Source organism: Schistocerca nitens, chromosome 7 (assembly GCF_023898315.1).
Source record: "Schistocerca nitens isolate TAMUIC-IGC-003100 chromosome 7, iqSchNite1.1, whole genome shotgun sequence".
Classification (NCBI taxonomy): Eukaryota; Metazoa; Arthropoda; class Insecta; order Orthoptera; family Acrididae; genus Schistocerca; species Schistocerca nitens.
In genome coordinates this window covers 64,459,404-64,479,104 of record NC_064620.1, presented here as the reverse complement: position 1 = coordinate 64,479,104, position 19,701 = coordinate 64,459,404, and the positions used below count along the sequence as shown (strand labels likewise).

The window sequence follows — 19,701 nt, the reverse complement described above, 5'->3', positions numbered from 1 at the left end:
CTTTAATGTTTTTTCCTGTAGTATCAACATGCTCAAGGACACTAAATATGTTTTCCAAGGGTGGAAAGTTTACACAGTCTCTACCGCATTTTGTGACAGGAACAGCCTGCCATTGTATTTGTAGGCGGTCTACTGGCCTACATTGATTGCTTGGTTCTGTGTACAGGACACTAACCTCTTCTTGGGAAATTTGTTTCATGGTTTTTGGAACAGGAACAGCAGCATCACACAGCATTAGAGGATCTCCTTGTGGAAGTTCAGAAGCGGTAGTGCTTTCAGCAAGAGTTACTGTAGAGAGAATGTCCTGTATAAGCTTCAAGAGCATCATCGTTACTATCTACATCGAGCACTTCAAATCTGTTTGTTAGCAGGATATTTGCGGCCCTTCTTAGTATATCGGTAGGCCTACATGTATTACACTTCCACGTTTTTGTAAATCTCTCATTTCCTTTCAATAAGCAGTCCACCTTCGCGCATCGAAAGTGAAATTTTTTTCACATTTTACACATGCTATACCACTTTTGGCGGTTTTTCCACATTTTTTACAGTTGGTAACATGTTTGTTACCACTGGTTCTAGTACCATTATCAATTACAAGATCACTGTTTGTTTTATACTCACATTGATTGTTATTGGTATATTTGTATTTCAAGGCATGTACCTCTTCTAACAGCATAGCAATAATGTCAACTTTGCAGTCGCTCTTCTGTAGCGCTTTGTCTAGGCCATATTCATTACACCTTCCACAACACCATAGTTTTCATCTTGGGTCTGCCTTTACACATGCGAAATGGTATACAGTTTTACAGTTTATGCGCGTTATTTCCTTCACGGTGCGAGATTTGCAGTAGCAGAGTCTTTGTACTGGCTCTCGCGATTCGTAAGACGAGGTACTAGCTCCATGTGCAATTTTGGGGCACCTCATGTCTTGCTTCTGAAACTTTTTTAACAACAAAACACACGATACACATATCATCACGATATACACCAACCTATTTACATGTTAAACACTTTTTAACGTTTATGTCAAGTTTATTCTGTTAATTAACACAGCCAAAATTTACACTCGGCGCCATCTTTAACATGTGTATTGGAGGGGAAGTTCTCACCTGCGCAATTCAGAAAAGCTGGTGTTGGTGGGAAGGATCCATATGGCACAGGCTGTGAAGCAGTCATTGAGATGAGGGATATTATGTTTGGCAGTGTGTTCAGCAACAGGGTGGTCCACTTGTTTTTTGGCGGTGGCCGTTCACGCGGACAGACGGCTTGTTGGTTGATATGCCTACACAGAATGCAGCAAAGTGGTTGCAGCTTACCTTGTGAATCAGATAATGGTTTCACAGGTAGCCCTGCCTTTGATGGGATAGGTGATGTTAGTGACCGGACTGTAGTATGTGGTCATAGGAGGATGTATGGGACAGGTCTTGCATCTAGGTCTATTACAAGGGTGTGAGCTATGAGGTAAGGGATTGGGAGCAGGGGTTGTGTAAGGATGGACGAGTATATTGTTGTTGCGCCTATTGCGACTTAGCATCTCTGCTATATGTTGAGTAGCAACTTTCCTTCTCTGGTACAGTAACATAAAATATTCCTTGCTCAAGAGAGGCAGTCACAAGTGACAGCGAAAAGACACTCAGTCAGGTGAACACTCATTAGACTCCATAATTTTTTCTCAGCCAGAGTTGCTAACATGTGAGTATGAAGTACAATCTCAGGAGCAGTGCACAGAGGTTTTGGACCCATCTTCAGCACGAAAGAAGCCAACCACAGGGGGGGGGGGGGGAGGAAAGAAGAAGAAGAAGAAGAAGAAGAAGAAGAAGAAAGAAAGAAAGAAAGAAAGAAAGAAAGAAAGAGAGAGAGAGAGAGAGAGAGAGAGAGAGAGAGAGAGAGAAAGCAGGGACCAAGTGCTGATGTTGAATGTATAATTAGTTACTTGCAAAAGAAACATTGGTACAGGGATAAGCATAATGAAGTTGATCATTTATTTTTAAGCTTTAGATCACAAGCTAAGCTTAAAGTGCAATTGGCACAGTTATTTACAGAGGCTGAACTCGCGGAGTCAGATGAGCAACAGCCAACACATGCCTCTCAAAGTCTACTGGAAGACTTGGCCCAAGTTGATTTCCGTGAACCCACTGCATTTGGTGGTTCAAATACTGGCACATCAACTGACGATGTAGGTTAGGACATGAATCCTGATAAAATCACCCTCGCACAACTTTGAGCACTTCAGTTTTTTCACATGTAAAAGCTCTGTACTTGTGTAATTTACACTTGTACAATAATAATAATAATAATAATATTTTGTAAACCAATTGCTGTAGTAAATGCAACACACAAAACATTGAACTTTTCTTTAGAATCTGTTAGTCTTTCTGTTCTCACACGCTGGGCCTTTCGCAGTTTATCATTAACTTCATTGCTTTGGACATAAATGCGCTAAAACACATTTTACGACTGCCTTGAACTTTTTCCATAAACACTCAACATTGTCAGTGTCGGAACAGAAATTTTCGTTTTGATCTGTTAGGTAGTCTGAAATCTGCCTTCTATTACTCTTGCTAAACAGATAAACCTTCCTCCTTTTTTTTATATTCCTATTTACTTCCATATTCAGGGATGCTGCAACGGCCTTATGATCACTTATTCCCTGTTCTAAGCTTAGAGTTGAAAAGTTCGGGTCTGTTTGTTATTAGTAGATCGAAGATGTTATCTCCACGAGTCGGTTCTCTGTTTAATTGCTCGAGGTAATTTTCGGATAGTGCACTCAGTATAATGTCACTCGATGCTCTGTTCCTACCACCCGTCCTAAACATCTGATTGTCCCAGTCTATATCTGATAAATTGAAATCTCCACCTAAGACTATAACATGCTGAGAAAATGTATGTGAAATGTATTCCAGATTTTCTCTCAGTTGTTCTGCCACTAATGCTGCAGAGTCGGGAGGTCGGTAAAAGGAGCCAATTATTAACCTAGCTCGGTTGTTGAGTGCAACCTCCACCCATAATATTTCACAGGAACTATCCACTTCTACTTTACTACAGGATAAACTACTATTAACAGTGACAAACACTGTATTTGTAAGCCAGTCATAGCTCATGTCACATGATCTTGCCAGCCGATGTCAGCGGATATTCACAGTTTCGGACACGTGGTGTACTCAGGCAATAGCAACATCACTGTTAAGTACCGCAAACACACTAACACAAAAAGTTAATGGTTTAAATTAATTTATATAATATTGCTACAAGAAAAACAAAGCTTTCACATATAATATAGGTCTCTAAGGCCAATATGCTGCAAGAAAAGCTAAGCTTTCACATATAATGTTGGTCTTTTATGCACGTTTTACATTTTAAGATATATCGCACAAATGGGCCAGTAAATTTTTTAATAACAACATAAAAGTGTGATGATCTTCGCTATAAATTCTTCTACATGGCTCGTCATCAAAGAGCTGATTTTTAAATGAGACCCAGATTCCCATTGAAGTAGGCATCGACCTGATATTAAGCTTTTCAATGTGGTTTCGGGATGTAAATATCCTTGGGTACCAGTACTTCGTTATATCATGTCTGGTTCTTTGTTATGGCATAATGCCATACGTGCTAGAAGATCAAAACGTACACTTGAAATGCACCGAACGGCTGAAACTAGCCAGTAGTTTGAAATTAAACCCTTTGTTTCAAATATATTGACTGCCTCAGCAGAAAAGATTAATAAAAGAAAATTTCTTCAGCAAACCGATAAAAATAACTTCATTGTTCTGCATGGCAATTAATGTTTGACTGTCAGACAGGTGGAAATAAAGTAAAATCTGAAACTAATAACGTGTTTTAGCCTTTCGTAATTATGTGAATGTATTTTAATTCACATGATAGCTCCCGGCCAAAGAAATCAATTTTGTTTTGATTTGACGTGAGTGCAGTAGACAAAGAGGAAACAGCAAAATCACTAAATGTAAACACGGGTCACGTGGAGACTACCTGCTTTCCTATCGCAACTCAGACTGCTCTGCGCATCAGACCCGTGTCTATGAGATTTCCGAACCGGGGCAATAGTAGAGTGGCGTTTCTCGGGCGTTTGAGACAGGACGTCAAAAATTTAAAAAAAAAATTTATTTTTCAAAAAAATGTTCATTTTGTAGTGCACATCTTTCTGAAGAGTCTGATACATAAAACATACGTGTCTGAGGAATTGTAAGACATGTTATTTGATCTTAAGTGTGCCAAAGTGCAGCGCCACACCTCTTCACACAGCTTTCTTCTATCGTGTGTCACTGTATTTTGGTCTGTTAATTGAAACGTGTATATTTTGTGCTGGATGCCATCAAACTATATTCAGGACAGTGGAAATTAAAATGTCCTATGGTGCCTCTCCTGCTTCCAGTCAGCCGGTTTGACATCCTGCCCCCCTTTTTCTTTAAAAAAACCTCTTCAGAAAATTTGCACTCTTTATTCCCTATTAGCTGACAACTTGCTGCTTTGTGTGACAAAATTAAGTAAAGGATACATAAAACCAGTAAAGAAAAGAGACAAGCAAGACAGTACACATTTCTTCAATCCTTAGCTCCTAGAATTTTTTCTCTCTAATCTTGCTACAGCTTTACATGGCATGCTTTCCTTTCTGCAAAAGGATCTGTTACATCAAAGTTCATCAAACGTTTTGCTACATGAAAAATCGAAATGTCGCTGTCTAATACTGAAAAGCTGTAATTACAAATAGGCCCAAGACTGGTGTGGTTTCTCGACCTGATTACCTGTATTTTGTCACTGTCTGCGAGATAAAACAAAATAGGCCTTTATAATACTGCAGCAATTTTAACACACGCAAAATAAACGAGACTGTTTTGGCAGAAATTGTCATTTTTATAACACGGCAGAATATAATTCACAAAGTACCAATATCAAAAGCCTATTAGGCCTACTACAAGCAAAAAGCTTTACATTGGGAAATAGTTTTACACTTCATTCATACGCTCCAGTTTCTCAAGTATATCGAAAAGTAGTAGTGCGAAATTTATTTATAAATATGGAATCGTCATATTCTTCCATAACTTAAGTGATGTCACCGTTTCTTCTCCTTCCTCGTTCTAACAAACAATGTTGTCATCACTAATTCTGTATCTATTCCTGCCAATGTCAAAGCTTATTCACTGGTTAACTTTACTAACTCTGCCACAATCACCAGTTTAGTTACCCCACGATTATTCTCCGGTTAGGCGTTATTACGTGTTTGTACAACGCGTTTTCCGCGCTACTTCCAGAATAGAGCTTAAAGCGGCTGCTAGCCAGAGACTGTACAACTGGCCCTTGCTAGTATATCGATCTGGCCAAAGATTTTCTGTCAAAATTTCATTTTCTTGGATACACCGAGAAGATAACACGTACTTTTTCTTACATCTTATTCCTGTTAGTCGTTTATTCGCACTCTGGTAGTCTGAATCTATGGATTTTGCTGGTAATCATAACAACGCTCATCATTCGCAAACCCAATCAACCACATAATCAGAGATTGGTTGGCTTTCTTTCAATCGGCTATGCTATGCTCAGCTCGTATAGCCCCTTTTGTCTGCAGGAAAGTTTATTTCTATATGTGACGAGGATTCCACTAACAGATACATCACATACACTATGCACACATTCACAAATCAACTTATGATTCATTCAGGAATCAACTTAGAATGTGTTCAACAATGTTCAAAAACCGACAGACACATTTCAAAGTCATACGAATAATCGATAGACCAACGTGCGCTGGATGCCACACACACACACACACACACACACACACACACACACATACACACACATACACACACACACACACACCTAAATCCAGGGCTGCAGCGGCAGCGCAATCTGGCAGCTTGGGCGCGCAAGTAAAATTTTTCCTGGTAGCACCTACCTGCCCCCCCCCTTTTTTTTCCACACACACACAGCCAACAGCCACGTTTCTGTAGCCACAAGCGGAAGAAGATACTGCGCATGCGCATGATCCCACTCATAAACGCTTGTATGAGCACTGTGTTTAGTTGCTGTATTTATTTTTTTTATTTATTTATTTATTGTTCCGTGGGACCAAATTAAGGATAAATCTCCATGGTCATGGAACGAGTCAATACATGAAATTATAACACGATATTAGAAACAGATAAAATGAAATATAGAAAAAAAAACATATTCAGGTGACAAGTCATAAGTTTAAATGAAGACAATCAACAATGTAACACTGGAATTTGCTTAATTTTTTAGCTCTTCCAGGAGCTCCTCGACAGAATAGAAGGAGTGAGCCATGAGGAAACTCTTCAGTTTAGACTTAAAAGAGTTTGGGCTACTGCTAAGATTTTTGAGTTCTTGTGGTAGCTTATTGAAAATGGATGCAGCAGAATACTGCACTCCTTTCTGCACAAGAGTCAAGGAACTGCATTCTACATGCAGATTTGATTTCTGCCTAGTATTAACTGAGTGAAAGCTGCTAACTCTTGGGAATAGGCTAATATTGCTAACAACAAACGACATTAAAGAAAATATATACTGTGAGGGCAATGTCAGAATTCCCAGATTTTTGAATAGGGGTCGACAAGAGGTTCTCGAACTTACACCACATATAGCTCGAACAGCCCGTTTTTGAGCCAAAAATACCCTTTTTGAATCAGAAGAATTACCCCAAAAAATAATACCATACGACATAAGCGTATGAAAATATGCGAAGTAGACTACTTTTCGTGTTGAAGTGTCACTTATTTCAGATACTGTTCTAATGGTAAATAAAGCAGCATTTAGTTTCTGAACAAGATCCTGAACATGGGCTTTCCACAACAGCTTACTATCTATCCGTACGCCTAGGAACTTGAACTGTTCCGTCTCGCTTATAACATGCCCATTCTGTCTGATTAAAATGTCAGTTCTTGTTGAATTGTGAGTTAGAAACTGTAAAAACTGAGTCTTACTGTGATTTAGCATCAAATTATTTTCCACAAGCCACGAGCTTATTTCATGAACTAAATTATTTGTTACTGTTTCAATATTACACACAAGATCCTTCACTATCAAGCTGGTGTCATCAGCAAACAGAAATATTTTTGAATCACCTGTAATACTAGAAGGCATATCATTTATATAAATAAGAAACAGCAGTGGCCCCAGCACCGACCCTTGGGGAACGCCCCACTTAACAGTGCCCCATTGGGACTGAACATCACTACCACTCTCAATATTGCGGAGAATTACCCTCTGCTTTCTGTTCTTAAAGTAAGAGGCGAACCAATTGTAAGCTACTCCCCTTACTCCATAATGGTCCAACTTCTGCAGTAATATTTTGTGGTCAACACAGTCAAAAGCCTTCGTTAAATCAAAGAAAACACCTAGCGTTCGCAACCTTTTATTTAATCCGTCGAAAACCTCACAGAGAAAAGAGAATATAGCATTTTCAGTTGTTAAACCATTTCTAAAACCAAACTGAACATTTGACAGCAAATTATGTGAATTTAAATGCTCCAGTAACCTTGTATATACAACCTTCTCGATAACTTTAGCAAACACCGATGGCATAGAAATAGGTCTAAAATTGTCAACATTATCAATGTCTCCCTTTTTATAAAGTGGCTTCACTACCGAGTATTTTAATCGATCAGGAAACCGACCACTCCTAAAGGAAAAGTTACAGATATGGCTAAGTACTGGGCTAACATACATAGAACAATACTTCAGTATTCTGCTAGATACCCCGTCATATCCATGAGAGTTCTTGGTCTTTAGTGATTTAATTATTAACTCAATCTCCCTCTTGTCAGTATCATGGAGGAGCATTTCAGGTAACAGTCTCGGAACACTTTTTTCTAAGAGCGCTATATGATTCCCTGTTGGAATTAGGTTTCTATTTAGTTCACCTGCTATATTCAGAAAGTGATTATTAAATACTGTACATATATGCGACTTATCAGTAACACGGACATTCCCACTACGCACTGATTCTATATCCTCGACCTGTCTCTGCAGACCAGCAACTTCCTTTACGACTGACCATATGGTTTTAATTTTATCCTGAGACTTAGCTATTCTATCTGCATACCACATACTTTTTGCCTTCCTAATAACATTTTTAAGCACCTTACAATACTGTTTGTAATGGGCTGCTGCATTTAGATTTTGACTGTTTCTAACGTTTTGATATAATTGCCACTTTGTTCTACAAGATATTCTTATCCCTCTAGTCAGCCACCCAGGCTGCCTGTTTGTGCTAGTACCCTGTTTTAAACGTTGTAACGGAAAGCAACTTTCAAAGAGCATGAGAAAGGTCTTTAGAAAAGCATTATATTTATCGTTTACTGTCTCAGCGCTATAAACATCTTGCCACTCTTGTTCCTTTATAAGGTTTACAAAGGTCTCTACAGCAACCGGATCAGCTTTCCTGAACAGCTGATGACTATATTTAACACGAGTTGCAGCATAAAAATCTTTTAAAGTTAAAATTTGCGCATCATGATCTGAAAGGCCATTCACCTTTTTTCTAACAGAATGCCCTTCTAGTAATGAGGAATGAACAAAAATGTTGTCTATGGTTGTTCTACTGTTCCCTTGCACTCTCGTTGGAAAGAATACGGTTTGCATAAGATTATATGAATTAAAGAGGTCTACCAGCATCCTCTTCCTTGCACAATCACTTATACAATTAATATTGAAGTCACCACATATAACTAACTTTTTATATTTCCTATAAAGTGAACCAAGAACCTCCTCTAGCTTTAGCAAAAATGCTGTGAAATCGGAGTCTGGGGATCTATAAATAACAACAGTTACAAGTTTAACTCCGTTAAATTTAACCACACCTGCACAACATTCAAACACCTTTTCAGTGCAGTACTTTGAAACATCAATTGACTCAAATGCGATGCCGTTTTTCACATACATGGCTACTCCCCCACACCGCAAAGAGCTCCTCGAAAAGCAGCCAGCCAACCTGTATCCTGGTAAAGGAAGCCTCTGAATTATCTCCTTATTTAAGAAGTGTTCAGATATACCAATAATTTCAGAGTCAACATCTATAAGCAGTTCACTAACTTTATCCCTAATACCTTGTATATTTTGATGAAATATACTAATTCCCTCATTACTCGGATACCTAAGCTTTGTCAAAAGTGATTCCCTTGTTAGAGAGACTTCCCTTAAGCAGGAATACCTATCAGCTGACTTCAATCTAAAAAAGGTGCAGCTCTAACACACACTACTGCAGGAATTTTCCCATGAGTGATCCCACCAACCCCACCTATGCTGTCACCTATAAGCTTTGCCAACCTCCCCTTCCCATACCTGTTGAGGTGCAGGCCGTGTCTAGTGAAACCCGTCCTGCTGATAGACTCCACCGACACCACTGAAATGTGACCCATGCTTTCTGTCATCAGCGCACCCCCAAGTCTCATGTTATTACGCCTGACGGCTGTATTAAGATGAGGCCGATCGTGACGCTGAAACAGTTCCACGAAATGCACATTCGTGTTGCCAGTCTGAGTGGCTATCTTTTCCAGGTCACCATCTATGTTATACTCCCCATCCCTACCAATACTATTACCAGCCCCACCCACAATCACTACCTGATCCTCTTTAGTAAAATCCCTACATAACCCCCCTATGTTAACAGTCACCTGAGCCAACCCTGCATTAGGCTTCACAATGCTGGTGACCTGGTACTCACTTCCCAGCACTTCCTGCAACTGCTGGCCTACACCTCTGCCATTTGAACTACCTAACAGCAGAACCTTCTTCTTCCTCTTCGACTTTGCAACTGTTCTAGGCACAGTAACTACTGAGGTCTGCTGCATACTTCCTACATCTACAGCTACTAGAGATTCCTCTCCACTAGACTCTGACAGTTGGTCATATCTATTGAAAACACCAATAGTAAAACTATCTGAAAATCTTCTTCTCCTAGCAGATCTCTTGCCAACAGCCAGCTCCCATTCCCCAACCCCCTTCTCCCTCCTCATCCTATCTAGCTCCTCCTGTGCGTTTTTCAACTGCACCTGCACCTGCACCTGTATTTGGCGCATTTCCTTTGCAATTTAAGTTTTATTTCAGTTTTTTCTCTCGTTCATGTTTTATTGCTGCAGTATTATTTTGCAGTAGCAGGATACAGCAATATCCTTTGTTGGAGTTTTGGTTCTTACCAGTCAAAATTACAAAAATTGAACTGAGAACAAAAACAATGAAAAATTCCTGGAATTCCAAAAAATTCCCGGGTTTTCCCCGGTTTTCTTCCGGATGAAAAAATTCCTGTGTTTTTCGTGGCTCTCCCGGGTCGTAGACACATTGTTGATTACTGTAGGTTTTGGATATGGTCTCAGTAAATAAGTCTGAAATGCAAAACCTTCACTACCAATCAAAACACGAGGAAGTACCCGGTAAGTGACTTTGGAGGTAGAATACTTTTGCCCTCGATATGCTCTTGATAGGAAGTTGAATTCCCAAAAATATAATGTCCATAACTTCCAATATCAACTACTGTAAACTTGTAGTATGGATCAATGATCGCTAGGAGAACTAGAACTGGCAAAAAGAATTGTTTATGACAGAAGAACTGGCATCCACTATCCTTCGGGCATTTTAACCCGATATGCTTTCTGTCTATGCTTCCACGGTAGTTCGGAAACCCCCAAAGTTCCAGAAATCCTTCTTCAGATTTCTTCCACATCTCTGTTGGAGTAGGTAAATACTTGGGCTGTAGAACAGTCCTTATTGTCTGGCACACTTCTTTCACAATTTCTGAGACTGTTGAATGTCCTTACCAAAAAGAAAAAGTAAGGGTCTGGTGACTGTCGCCTGTAGCCAAGTATCAGGAAAAGATTAAAATAAATTATGGCAATAGAACGAATAGATAAGTTAACGACCAAAGGTATGCTTGTTCAAATTCAATGACAATGTTATGAATACAACGAAACAAAACAATCTATTTAATAACAAGTACTCTCTAGCGTGACATACAGAACTAGATGTTACTATCGTTTGCTGCATTCGTAAACACTGCAGATAAATTTATCACTCCACTTGTGGCTATATTGTGAGACAGCACTTTCTTCTGCGGAACCTTTAACATGATACAGCAAAACTGTAATGGAATAATTTACCGTATTTACTCGAATCTAAGCCGCACTTTTTTTCGGGTTTTTGTAATCCAAAAAACCGCCTGCGGCTTAAAATCAAGTGCAAAGGAAGCGGAAGTTCTGAAAAATGTTGGTAGGTGCCGCCACAACTAACTTCTGCCGTCGAATATATGTAGCGCTGCACAGGCATGCTTTGTAGCCACGAAGATAAATACTGGTGCCAAAACCTCTGCATCAGTTAAAAAAGGGGGGGGGGTGTGGGGGTGGGGTGGGGGTGGGGGGGTGAGGGACGAGCTTTTTTTTCTCCGCCTCGAGTTTCGACCACTGCATTTGTTGCTATCTCATTTAAATCCTGTCTGCCTAATAAACTACGAAACTAGAGTGAGACAACAGCAAACGCGGAAGAATATACGTATCGTGTCATGTTTATATTCGTATCATTCTTATGCCTAATAGTGATACAGTCAGAAATGAAGCATGGCAACTGATTAGATTTTTAAATCTAAGATGACTAATTTCTGTGCAGAATTTGATGTACTAAAAAAGCGGCCACAAAGGTTTTCAAACGGAGAAAAATGTTCTCCTAACTCTTGTACAGAACATGTTCTATCATACGCTTTCTATTATTTGGTTCTTGTTGATCATTATCACAGAAAGCAGCAGTGTAAGTAACAACAAATAGCAGTCTCTTGCCATTGTTTCGCTAATGAGACGATTCCTCTCTCTCTCTTTTTTTTTAAATTGTAAGTGGCGGTAGCGCGCACAATAGCAAGCCATGCCACGAGCGGCAACAAGCCGTAAACACGCACTACCAGAATGCGACAAACAATGCATGACAGTACAGTAATGCATTTTCAGCTTAGAGTGACGTAAACACCTATAACAAAGAAAACTGCACTTATCAGATCAAAGCAAAATAAGCAATCGATTCAAATCAGACGAAGCACGTCAAAAAGGAACGGTACCCGTATAAATACGTACGGAGCGCCTGACGCATAGCAATGGCTACCTGGTAAAGCTTAACTGCTAAGCTTACGACTCGAACCAAACTACTGTAGCTGTATCGTCATTCATTCGACCTAAATTGTGTCTCATATTACAATGGGAGACAGGTATTAATTCAATTCAAAGATAATACTAAATATGAGAATGTATGCAGTGATGTTCTTCCATCACACCCCTAACAAACAAAATTCCCTTATCAGTAGTTCTTTGAAAGTGCCCAGTGAAACTTTCAATATCAAAGGAATTTATTTCCTGCCTCATTTGACTGAAACAACTGAGACTGGCCATGGTGGGAAGAGAAATTTCATATACCAAAACAATCACTAAACAGATCACTGAACAGACCGACTTCAAATCACTAAGAAATCACATGGAAAGCATTACAATGGTATTTTTCATTAACTTTAATAGTAAACACAATGTTAAAATCAGAATCTGTTAGTGTCTCAAAACTTTCAGACTGATCTGTGCACTTATTTGTTTATATTGGGCAGGCTTTGCAGCTCACATGCTCGAAGTGCAGTGCCAGCACAATATAGTCACAGCCAGAACAATGTCATTATTCAAATACATATGCTTACTTTAAGCCTAGTTTACACAATGACACTAGGTTGCACGCAACTGCGCTACCGGCCACGCGCGTTTGCGCAACTCATTGGTGAAACTAAACACTTTTGGCGTGTTCCAACTTTGGCGACACTAGTTGCACGAGTTTTGATGTTACGTGTGTTCATAGAGGGTAGGCAAACTGAAATATGAAATGGGGAACAGAGAATAATGTTAGCTTTTTGGATACCTATGCTTTGCATAGGTGTTTGTGTGATTTCAGTGATGCTGATTACAAAAGTAAGCAATATACTGCTGCCGCTGAGACCATCATGTGCGATCATGACATAGATGGTTTGACAATATCTGAGCTGCAGGGCAAAATTTATTGGGTTAGGAACACATATACAACTGAATTAAGAAAAATACAAGCAAGTGTAATTATAGCTGTGCAATGCTCTCATCTACAAGACTAAAATCCCATTGTTCGAGTTGGCAAACACTTTGTTAAGGAATATTGTGTACAGAGGGAAGGCTATACGAATTCAAGAAGCTGCATTCTTTATTCAATATTCATCTATTTAAAACGTCGCTGCAGTGCTCCCCATTCACAAGTTAGAATTTTGAAATATATCCACTGTACAGATTTATCTTCAAGAGAGTAGTTTGCAAACCATTCCCTTCTAAATGCGGCCTGCTTTGAATAATTATTGTTGCTAAGATTAATAATTATTACTGATTATGTTAATTATTGGTGTTAATGAAAAAGCGTCGTCACCAACTAAAACTATATCTTAAAGCATGCCAGGTGTTCTTGATTGTAATGCATGCAGTATGATAGGTAATTTCAGTTCTGGCAACAGTGCTTCAAGCATTACAGTACCTTTATTCCTTATCACATAATTAACTGTATTTATAAAAACGTGAACAGTTCTGGTGACATTCTAAGATAATTAAAAGAACTTCTTGGATCTACTGTTATAAATTATTTCAGCAAGTATGCTGAGCAACCTAGATGACGTCTTTTCTTCATCCAGTCACGAATCGAAACACATTTCTTATTTTTTCTTATGCAGCGATTTCACGCAACAAGCTTTAACTCCATCACAACTCTTGTGACATGCAGCTGCCAAAACTTCCATTTCAGACACGACTCAGGGACCCACAAAATGACGAAACTGAAGTGTATACTGGTGTCGCCATGTCTAGTCATATACGAAACCACTTGAGTGCAACTCATTCCACAGGAGTGGCACAACCCAATGTCATTGTGTAAACTAGGCTTTATAGTCCTGAAGGAAGATTCATCCAGAAGCTAGCTACAATCACTCTTATTTACATGCCAAATAACGACTCTGTGCTCCAATTATTCAGCGAGTTTCTACCTTTACTCTTTAAATTATTTGTTCAATAAAATATAGTCTTGCACGGAAAAAGATTTCGGAAAAAGATTTCATTTACATAATTTGTGATTATTATTGAACAATGCACAAAGGAAAATAAAGTTATGTCACTGCGATGTAATACCAGAATTGAAAGATGCGACAGACAGCTAGGTGAGGGCCAGTAGAGATTAGTACCTTGAAAGTGCTACATACAGGGTGTATATGTGGACAAGGAAAAGAAATTCCCGGATCTCCTGGTTAAAAATACATTTTCTCCCGGGTGAAAATACACTTTTTCCGTGTTAAGTGACAGTATACTTTCTCTCGGAACTGTAAAACTTATCCTTTGAATGGACATGGTTTTATACAGTAGCGTAGAATTTCCCGGCACTTTAGAAAACAAAACTCAGGGGAAAAATACACGTTTTAGAAAGATCTTTGATGTGCAGCAACAGTATGCTGTATATTTTCGTGTTACGAAAGTATAAATTTGAATTCGACCATCAGGAAAAGTAAATGGTTTTAATTAATATACATAGTGTTGCTATAAGAAAAGAAAAGCTTTCGCATATAATATTTGTCTCGAAGATTAATAAGCTACAAGACAAGCTAAGCTTTCACATATAATGTTGATCTGTTTAGCACTTGTTACACTTTAAGATACATCACACAAATACGACAGAAAATTTTTTAATACCAACATAAATCTCTGATCTTCTGGGCTCGAAATTCTTGTAAATGGCTCGTCATCAAAGAGTTGATTTTTAAAAGAAAGCAAACGCTCTGTGATTTAAGCAATTCATTGTACATTCTCGCACTTAGTTCATCTTGGGTAAAAGGCAAATTTACTTTGAAAATAATGCTTTTCGAACAACAATTCGCAATATTTATCCGCCACCTGTTAGAAATAGATTCGTTTCAGCAGTTGCCAGAGAGCCCCAGATAAGAGGCGTCACCGCGCTTGCGCAGCTACAGTCACGTAGGAGGCCCATATGTTCGTATGTGTAAAACATTAAAAGATCTTACATTATTTCATAAAAGAAACAAGACATCAGAGGATACTCCAAGAGCGTCGGAGTTTCGTGAACCATACCAAAATGCATAGTTCGCCTTACAGCGCACATTCATATGTCCAGATTCCTAATGACGTAGGCCTCGACCTGACATGAAGCTTTTCAGTGTGGTTTTCGGGACGTAAATTTTCTTGGAGTACCAGTACTGTATTCTCATGTTTGGTTCTTTATTATAGCATAATGCCATACGTGCTAGAAGATGAAAACGTGCACTTGAAATGAAGCGAATAGTTGAAACGAAGCAATACTGTAGAATTAAACAGTTCGTTCCAAATAAACTGAGCGCCTCAGCAGGAAAGCTTACGAAAAGCCAAATTTCTTTAGCAAACCAACAAAAATAACTATTATTCTGCAAGGCGATTAATACTTGACTGTCAGAAAGGTGGAAATAAAATTTAAAACTAGTAACATATTTTAGCCTTCCGTAATTACTAGAATGTATTTTAATTCACTTGATAGCTCCCAGCCTCAGAAATCTGTCTTGTTTTCATTTGATGTGACAGCAATAAACGAAGAGGAAACAGAAAAATCACTAAATGTAAACACGGGTCACGGGAGACACCCGTTTCAAAATCATATGAATAATCTATAGTCTGACGTGCTCTGGATGCTACGTGCTTATTGAAACAAGGTTTTTTTTCCCCTCAAGAATGTGAATATGCCCCCTGCCCCCGAAATTGCCACCCGGTTCAGATACCCCGGTTTGCCCCCACCCCCCCACTAGATCCGGGCCTGCTGCGCAAGCATGAATATGGCAGCTTGGGCGCGCCAGTAAAATTTTTCCGGGTACCACGTTGCTGGTTGCTGCTTACACAGCCAACAGTCACTTTTCTGTAGCCAGAATCAGGAGAAGGTACTACTCATACACAACTCAACTGTGCGTGTGCATGAGCCCGCTCGTAATTGATTAAATGAGGCAAATGTAAACAGTTGTGACATCACGCTCATCGGAGGCAGTTTGTTGCTATGAAGCATTGCATAGTCTTCCGAAAGGCTTCGACACATTTTGCTGTTGGCAGGCGCTTGTACAAGCACTGTGTTATTTTATATGGCGCATTTCCTTTGCAATTTAAGTTATATTTTCGTTTCTTTCTCTTGTTCATGATTTAATGCTGCAGTATTATTCTGCAGTAGCGGGATACAGTAATATCCTTTGTTAGAGTATCAGTTCTTACCAGTCAAAATTACAAAAATTTAACTGAAAACTAAAACAACGAAAAATTCCCGGAATTCTAAAAAATTCCAGGGTTTTTCCCGGATAAAAAAATTCCCGGGTTTCTCCCGGGTCATATACACCCTGTACACAAGTAACACAAACCGCCCACATCATTCACTGAATGGAAAAATCTATGCTAATGATTCCATATTCACATATGAAAGGTCATTTATTTTGTCAATTTATCTGATTGCATAACACATAATTATTTTGCTAGCGAATACATACAATGTATTACAAGGCTTCTGGCATCAGGATAAGAAAGGAAGAAAGAAGGAAGATTAGGGAGTAATGTCCCAGTCAATTACAAGGTAATTAGAGACGGAATAGGATAATAAATTGGCTGTCCTATTTTGAAGAAGCCATTTTGGTAGTTTCTTCAAGTGATTTAGAGAAATCACAGAAAATCCGAATCTGGGTGATTAGATGGAAATTAAACCACTCCTCCCCTGAATATGAGTACATTGTCTAACCGATGAGCCACATTGCTTCTTGACAAAATGAGAGGGAACCAAGCAATGATGTGAAAGACCAAATTACACACTAGAATTGCACCGTTGGTCATATATATGCAGCCTGTAGTAGAAAATTCGCTCTTGCTTTAATTTACTGAGAATAGTAAATTAAAGTGGCAAGTAATAACTTCATGTTTGTTTTTGTTTAAATTTCTTTATGGTGATGGCAAAAGCAACAATGTAGAATAAGAGGTCCTTCACATTGTGTATTACATTCGTTGGAACTTTTATGGAAATTTATAATTTATTAAGGTTTTCATCAAACTTGCATTTATTATTATTATTATTATTATTATTATTATTGGTGACTAGTTCTGAATCCCCATGTACATTTTTAAGCCATTACCTACATTAGAAGGTACAAAATCAGTAAAAACATAAAATACAAAGGGTTAAAATGCGCAAACAGTTTCCTAATATTCTATATGCATAGATTACAGTAGTGCAATATATAGATGATGACATACCTCCATTTCTAATGTCTGACTATACATAATTCCCTTTCAACATTCAAAAGATCTGTTCATATATCACACCAAATAAATATTATTTGACTGTAAAATTATATTTGTTACGCTGACCTGTCGTATGAAACAACCTTTTTAATCTTCAATGGGAATTATGTGCTGTCAATTATGTATTTTAACATTTTGTATTTGATATGTTTGTTTATTTCATACTTATAATATAGGCAATTGTTTGAAAATAAATACAAGTGTTCAAAACTAGTTGCCAATAAAAAAAAATTATATGCATGCACAATGTTAACCTTAACAAATAATGAACAGTAAATATTTTTGCTTGTCCTTTATACAAACACAATGCTAAAAGAGCATAAATTTTATGGAAATATTTAATTAGTTATATTGAATCTGGAACTAACTTTTATCAGAAATGATATGTTATAATAGAATAGTACGGAAACAAGAGAAAAGTAGTTGCTTACTCCATATAAATCCTTTACTTGCCTTGACTGGTGACTTGTTAATACCCGCAGCTTGCAGTATCTCTCTCCCAAAACTAGTGTCTTCCAAATTACTGCAAGAATCATTACTCCCAGAGCTGAAAATAATTATTTGTTATCTACAAGCAATTTTCAGTTTCAATAAGTTAATCATTACAGAACCTTTTCAAAATTATTATTACCTTTCAAAGCCATCTGTATCAGGCATCTCACTCTCTGTCTCTGTGCACGTTTCAATATCTGACAAGCATGGATATAACCTGCCAGGTTTAGGGTCTCCCATCTTGAATCTCCTAACATCCGCTAAGACAGGATACTGCTTTTTCATATCATCTGCCAAAATGTTAAATATTATATTCAAGAAAAAGGTAACATCTGATGTTGCTTCTTTAAAGCAGAAAACCAAGAAACCTTATTTAAAAAATGTTACCCATATATAAAAATGCCTTCTCACTCACTCACAAGTTCATCAATTTTGCAACTACAGAGGTGGTGACATTTGACAGAAGAAAATAATAACAACTAGAGTTGAGGAAAGGAATTTGTTTAAGTTGCTAAAGTAGTAATTACATGTCATTTGTAACAAATATTTTTTAAATAATAAAAATACAGTACCAGTATAGTTAGGCTGTTATCAGTAGATGAGGTTGAAATTATCTTTACAAGACAGAAATCTTGTACCTTAATTTTTCATTCTCAACTGATCTTCACCATGGGATCACAGATTTAATATTTTTTTCATCAGATACACCACATGATTATTATTTACCTTCATTGTCACTGCAGTTTATATTTTACTTCCAATTGGCAGCTTCATACTTCTTGTTATTCTTCTTTCAGCCCCCTACCTATCCTCCATGGATACTTGCTCTTACCATGCTAATTAAATGGACACACCTAAATGACTTGACCAAAATAAAATTAACCATTTTCAGTTGTAGCCCAATTACCGACAAAGGCTTCCAATAACTAATGTTCTATCAGTTCATACTATTCACTTAGATCACATCACCTACGCACAGATATCCAGAACTAAAAACACTGCCTCAATAAAAAAAACTCCTGCTCTGCAATGTCCAGTCCTTAAGTATTGTCTTTCACATTAATGTCAGCTACAGGATGACGATGTCCACCCTGCTCCCACATCAAAATCTAACCTAATAACCTCAGACCTGTCACTCCCGCATAACCTTCCAGGAATTCCTAATTCCAGTCTTGCCTCTTCTTTCTTCACTGTGCTCCCCTTCAATAAAACCAATGTATCAGCCGACACTCAAAACTTCTACCACATGGTAATGTGCAAGTACTGAAACATTCAATCAATGTAACTGTTTGACATGTTCACGTGTCTGTGACTCTCACTGCTGGAAGGCACAACTGTTGTTAAATATGTGGTGTAATCCAAAGTTATCAAATCCCCAAGCTGGAATCATACTTGCATGGAAAACCTCTTGCAGCTGGACAAAAATAATACTGATAATGCCTCCCGTTGGGAAGCGGAGGGAGGATTTCCATGCATGTGTCATGGGCAATGATGGTGCTGCGGTACACTGATGATGTGGTTAAAAGCCAAATTAAAACTCTGCAATGCACTATGTTGGTCCATAATTGGAGGTTCTCATTGCTGTTCTAATTTCTCTCATTTTAACTTAATGGAAGCCAGTGCTGGATTCCAGGCAGTGACTAGCTGACAACCATGTCCTGTTGATAAGACTGTCTGCCATACAGATAAGTATGGCTCCAGTAATAACTGAAGACCTCACAAATTGGAATTCAAATTTTGCGATAAATGCAAAGATATACTCATGAGCCAAAACATTATGATCACTTGCTTAAAAGCATGTTGGTCCACTTCTAGAACACAATTCAGCAGTGATTCTGTGTGCCATGGATTCAAG

At 38.3% G+C, this 19,701-nt stretch overlaps 1 protein-coding gene across 5 annotated transcripts in view; it reads right to left on the bottom strand.

Moving 5' to 3' along the window:
* LOC126195017 (anillin-like) overlaps positions 1 to 19,701 on the bottom strand; it is a 171,166-nt gene that overhangs the window by 97,649 nt on the left and 53,816 nt on the right. For all 5 annotated transcript variants that reach the window (XM_049933446.1, XM_049933448.1, XM_049933447.1 and 2 more), the window contains 2 exons: positions 17,986 to 18,136; positions 17,808 to 17,901 (listed from right to left, as the gene is read on the bottom strand). In XM_049933446.1, the coding sequence (XP_049789403.1) occupies positions 17,808 to 17,901; positions 17,986 to 18,136 (245 nt within the window). The remainder of the gene's footprint in view (positions 1 to 17,807; positions 17,902 to 17,985; positions 18,137 to 19,701) is intronic.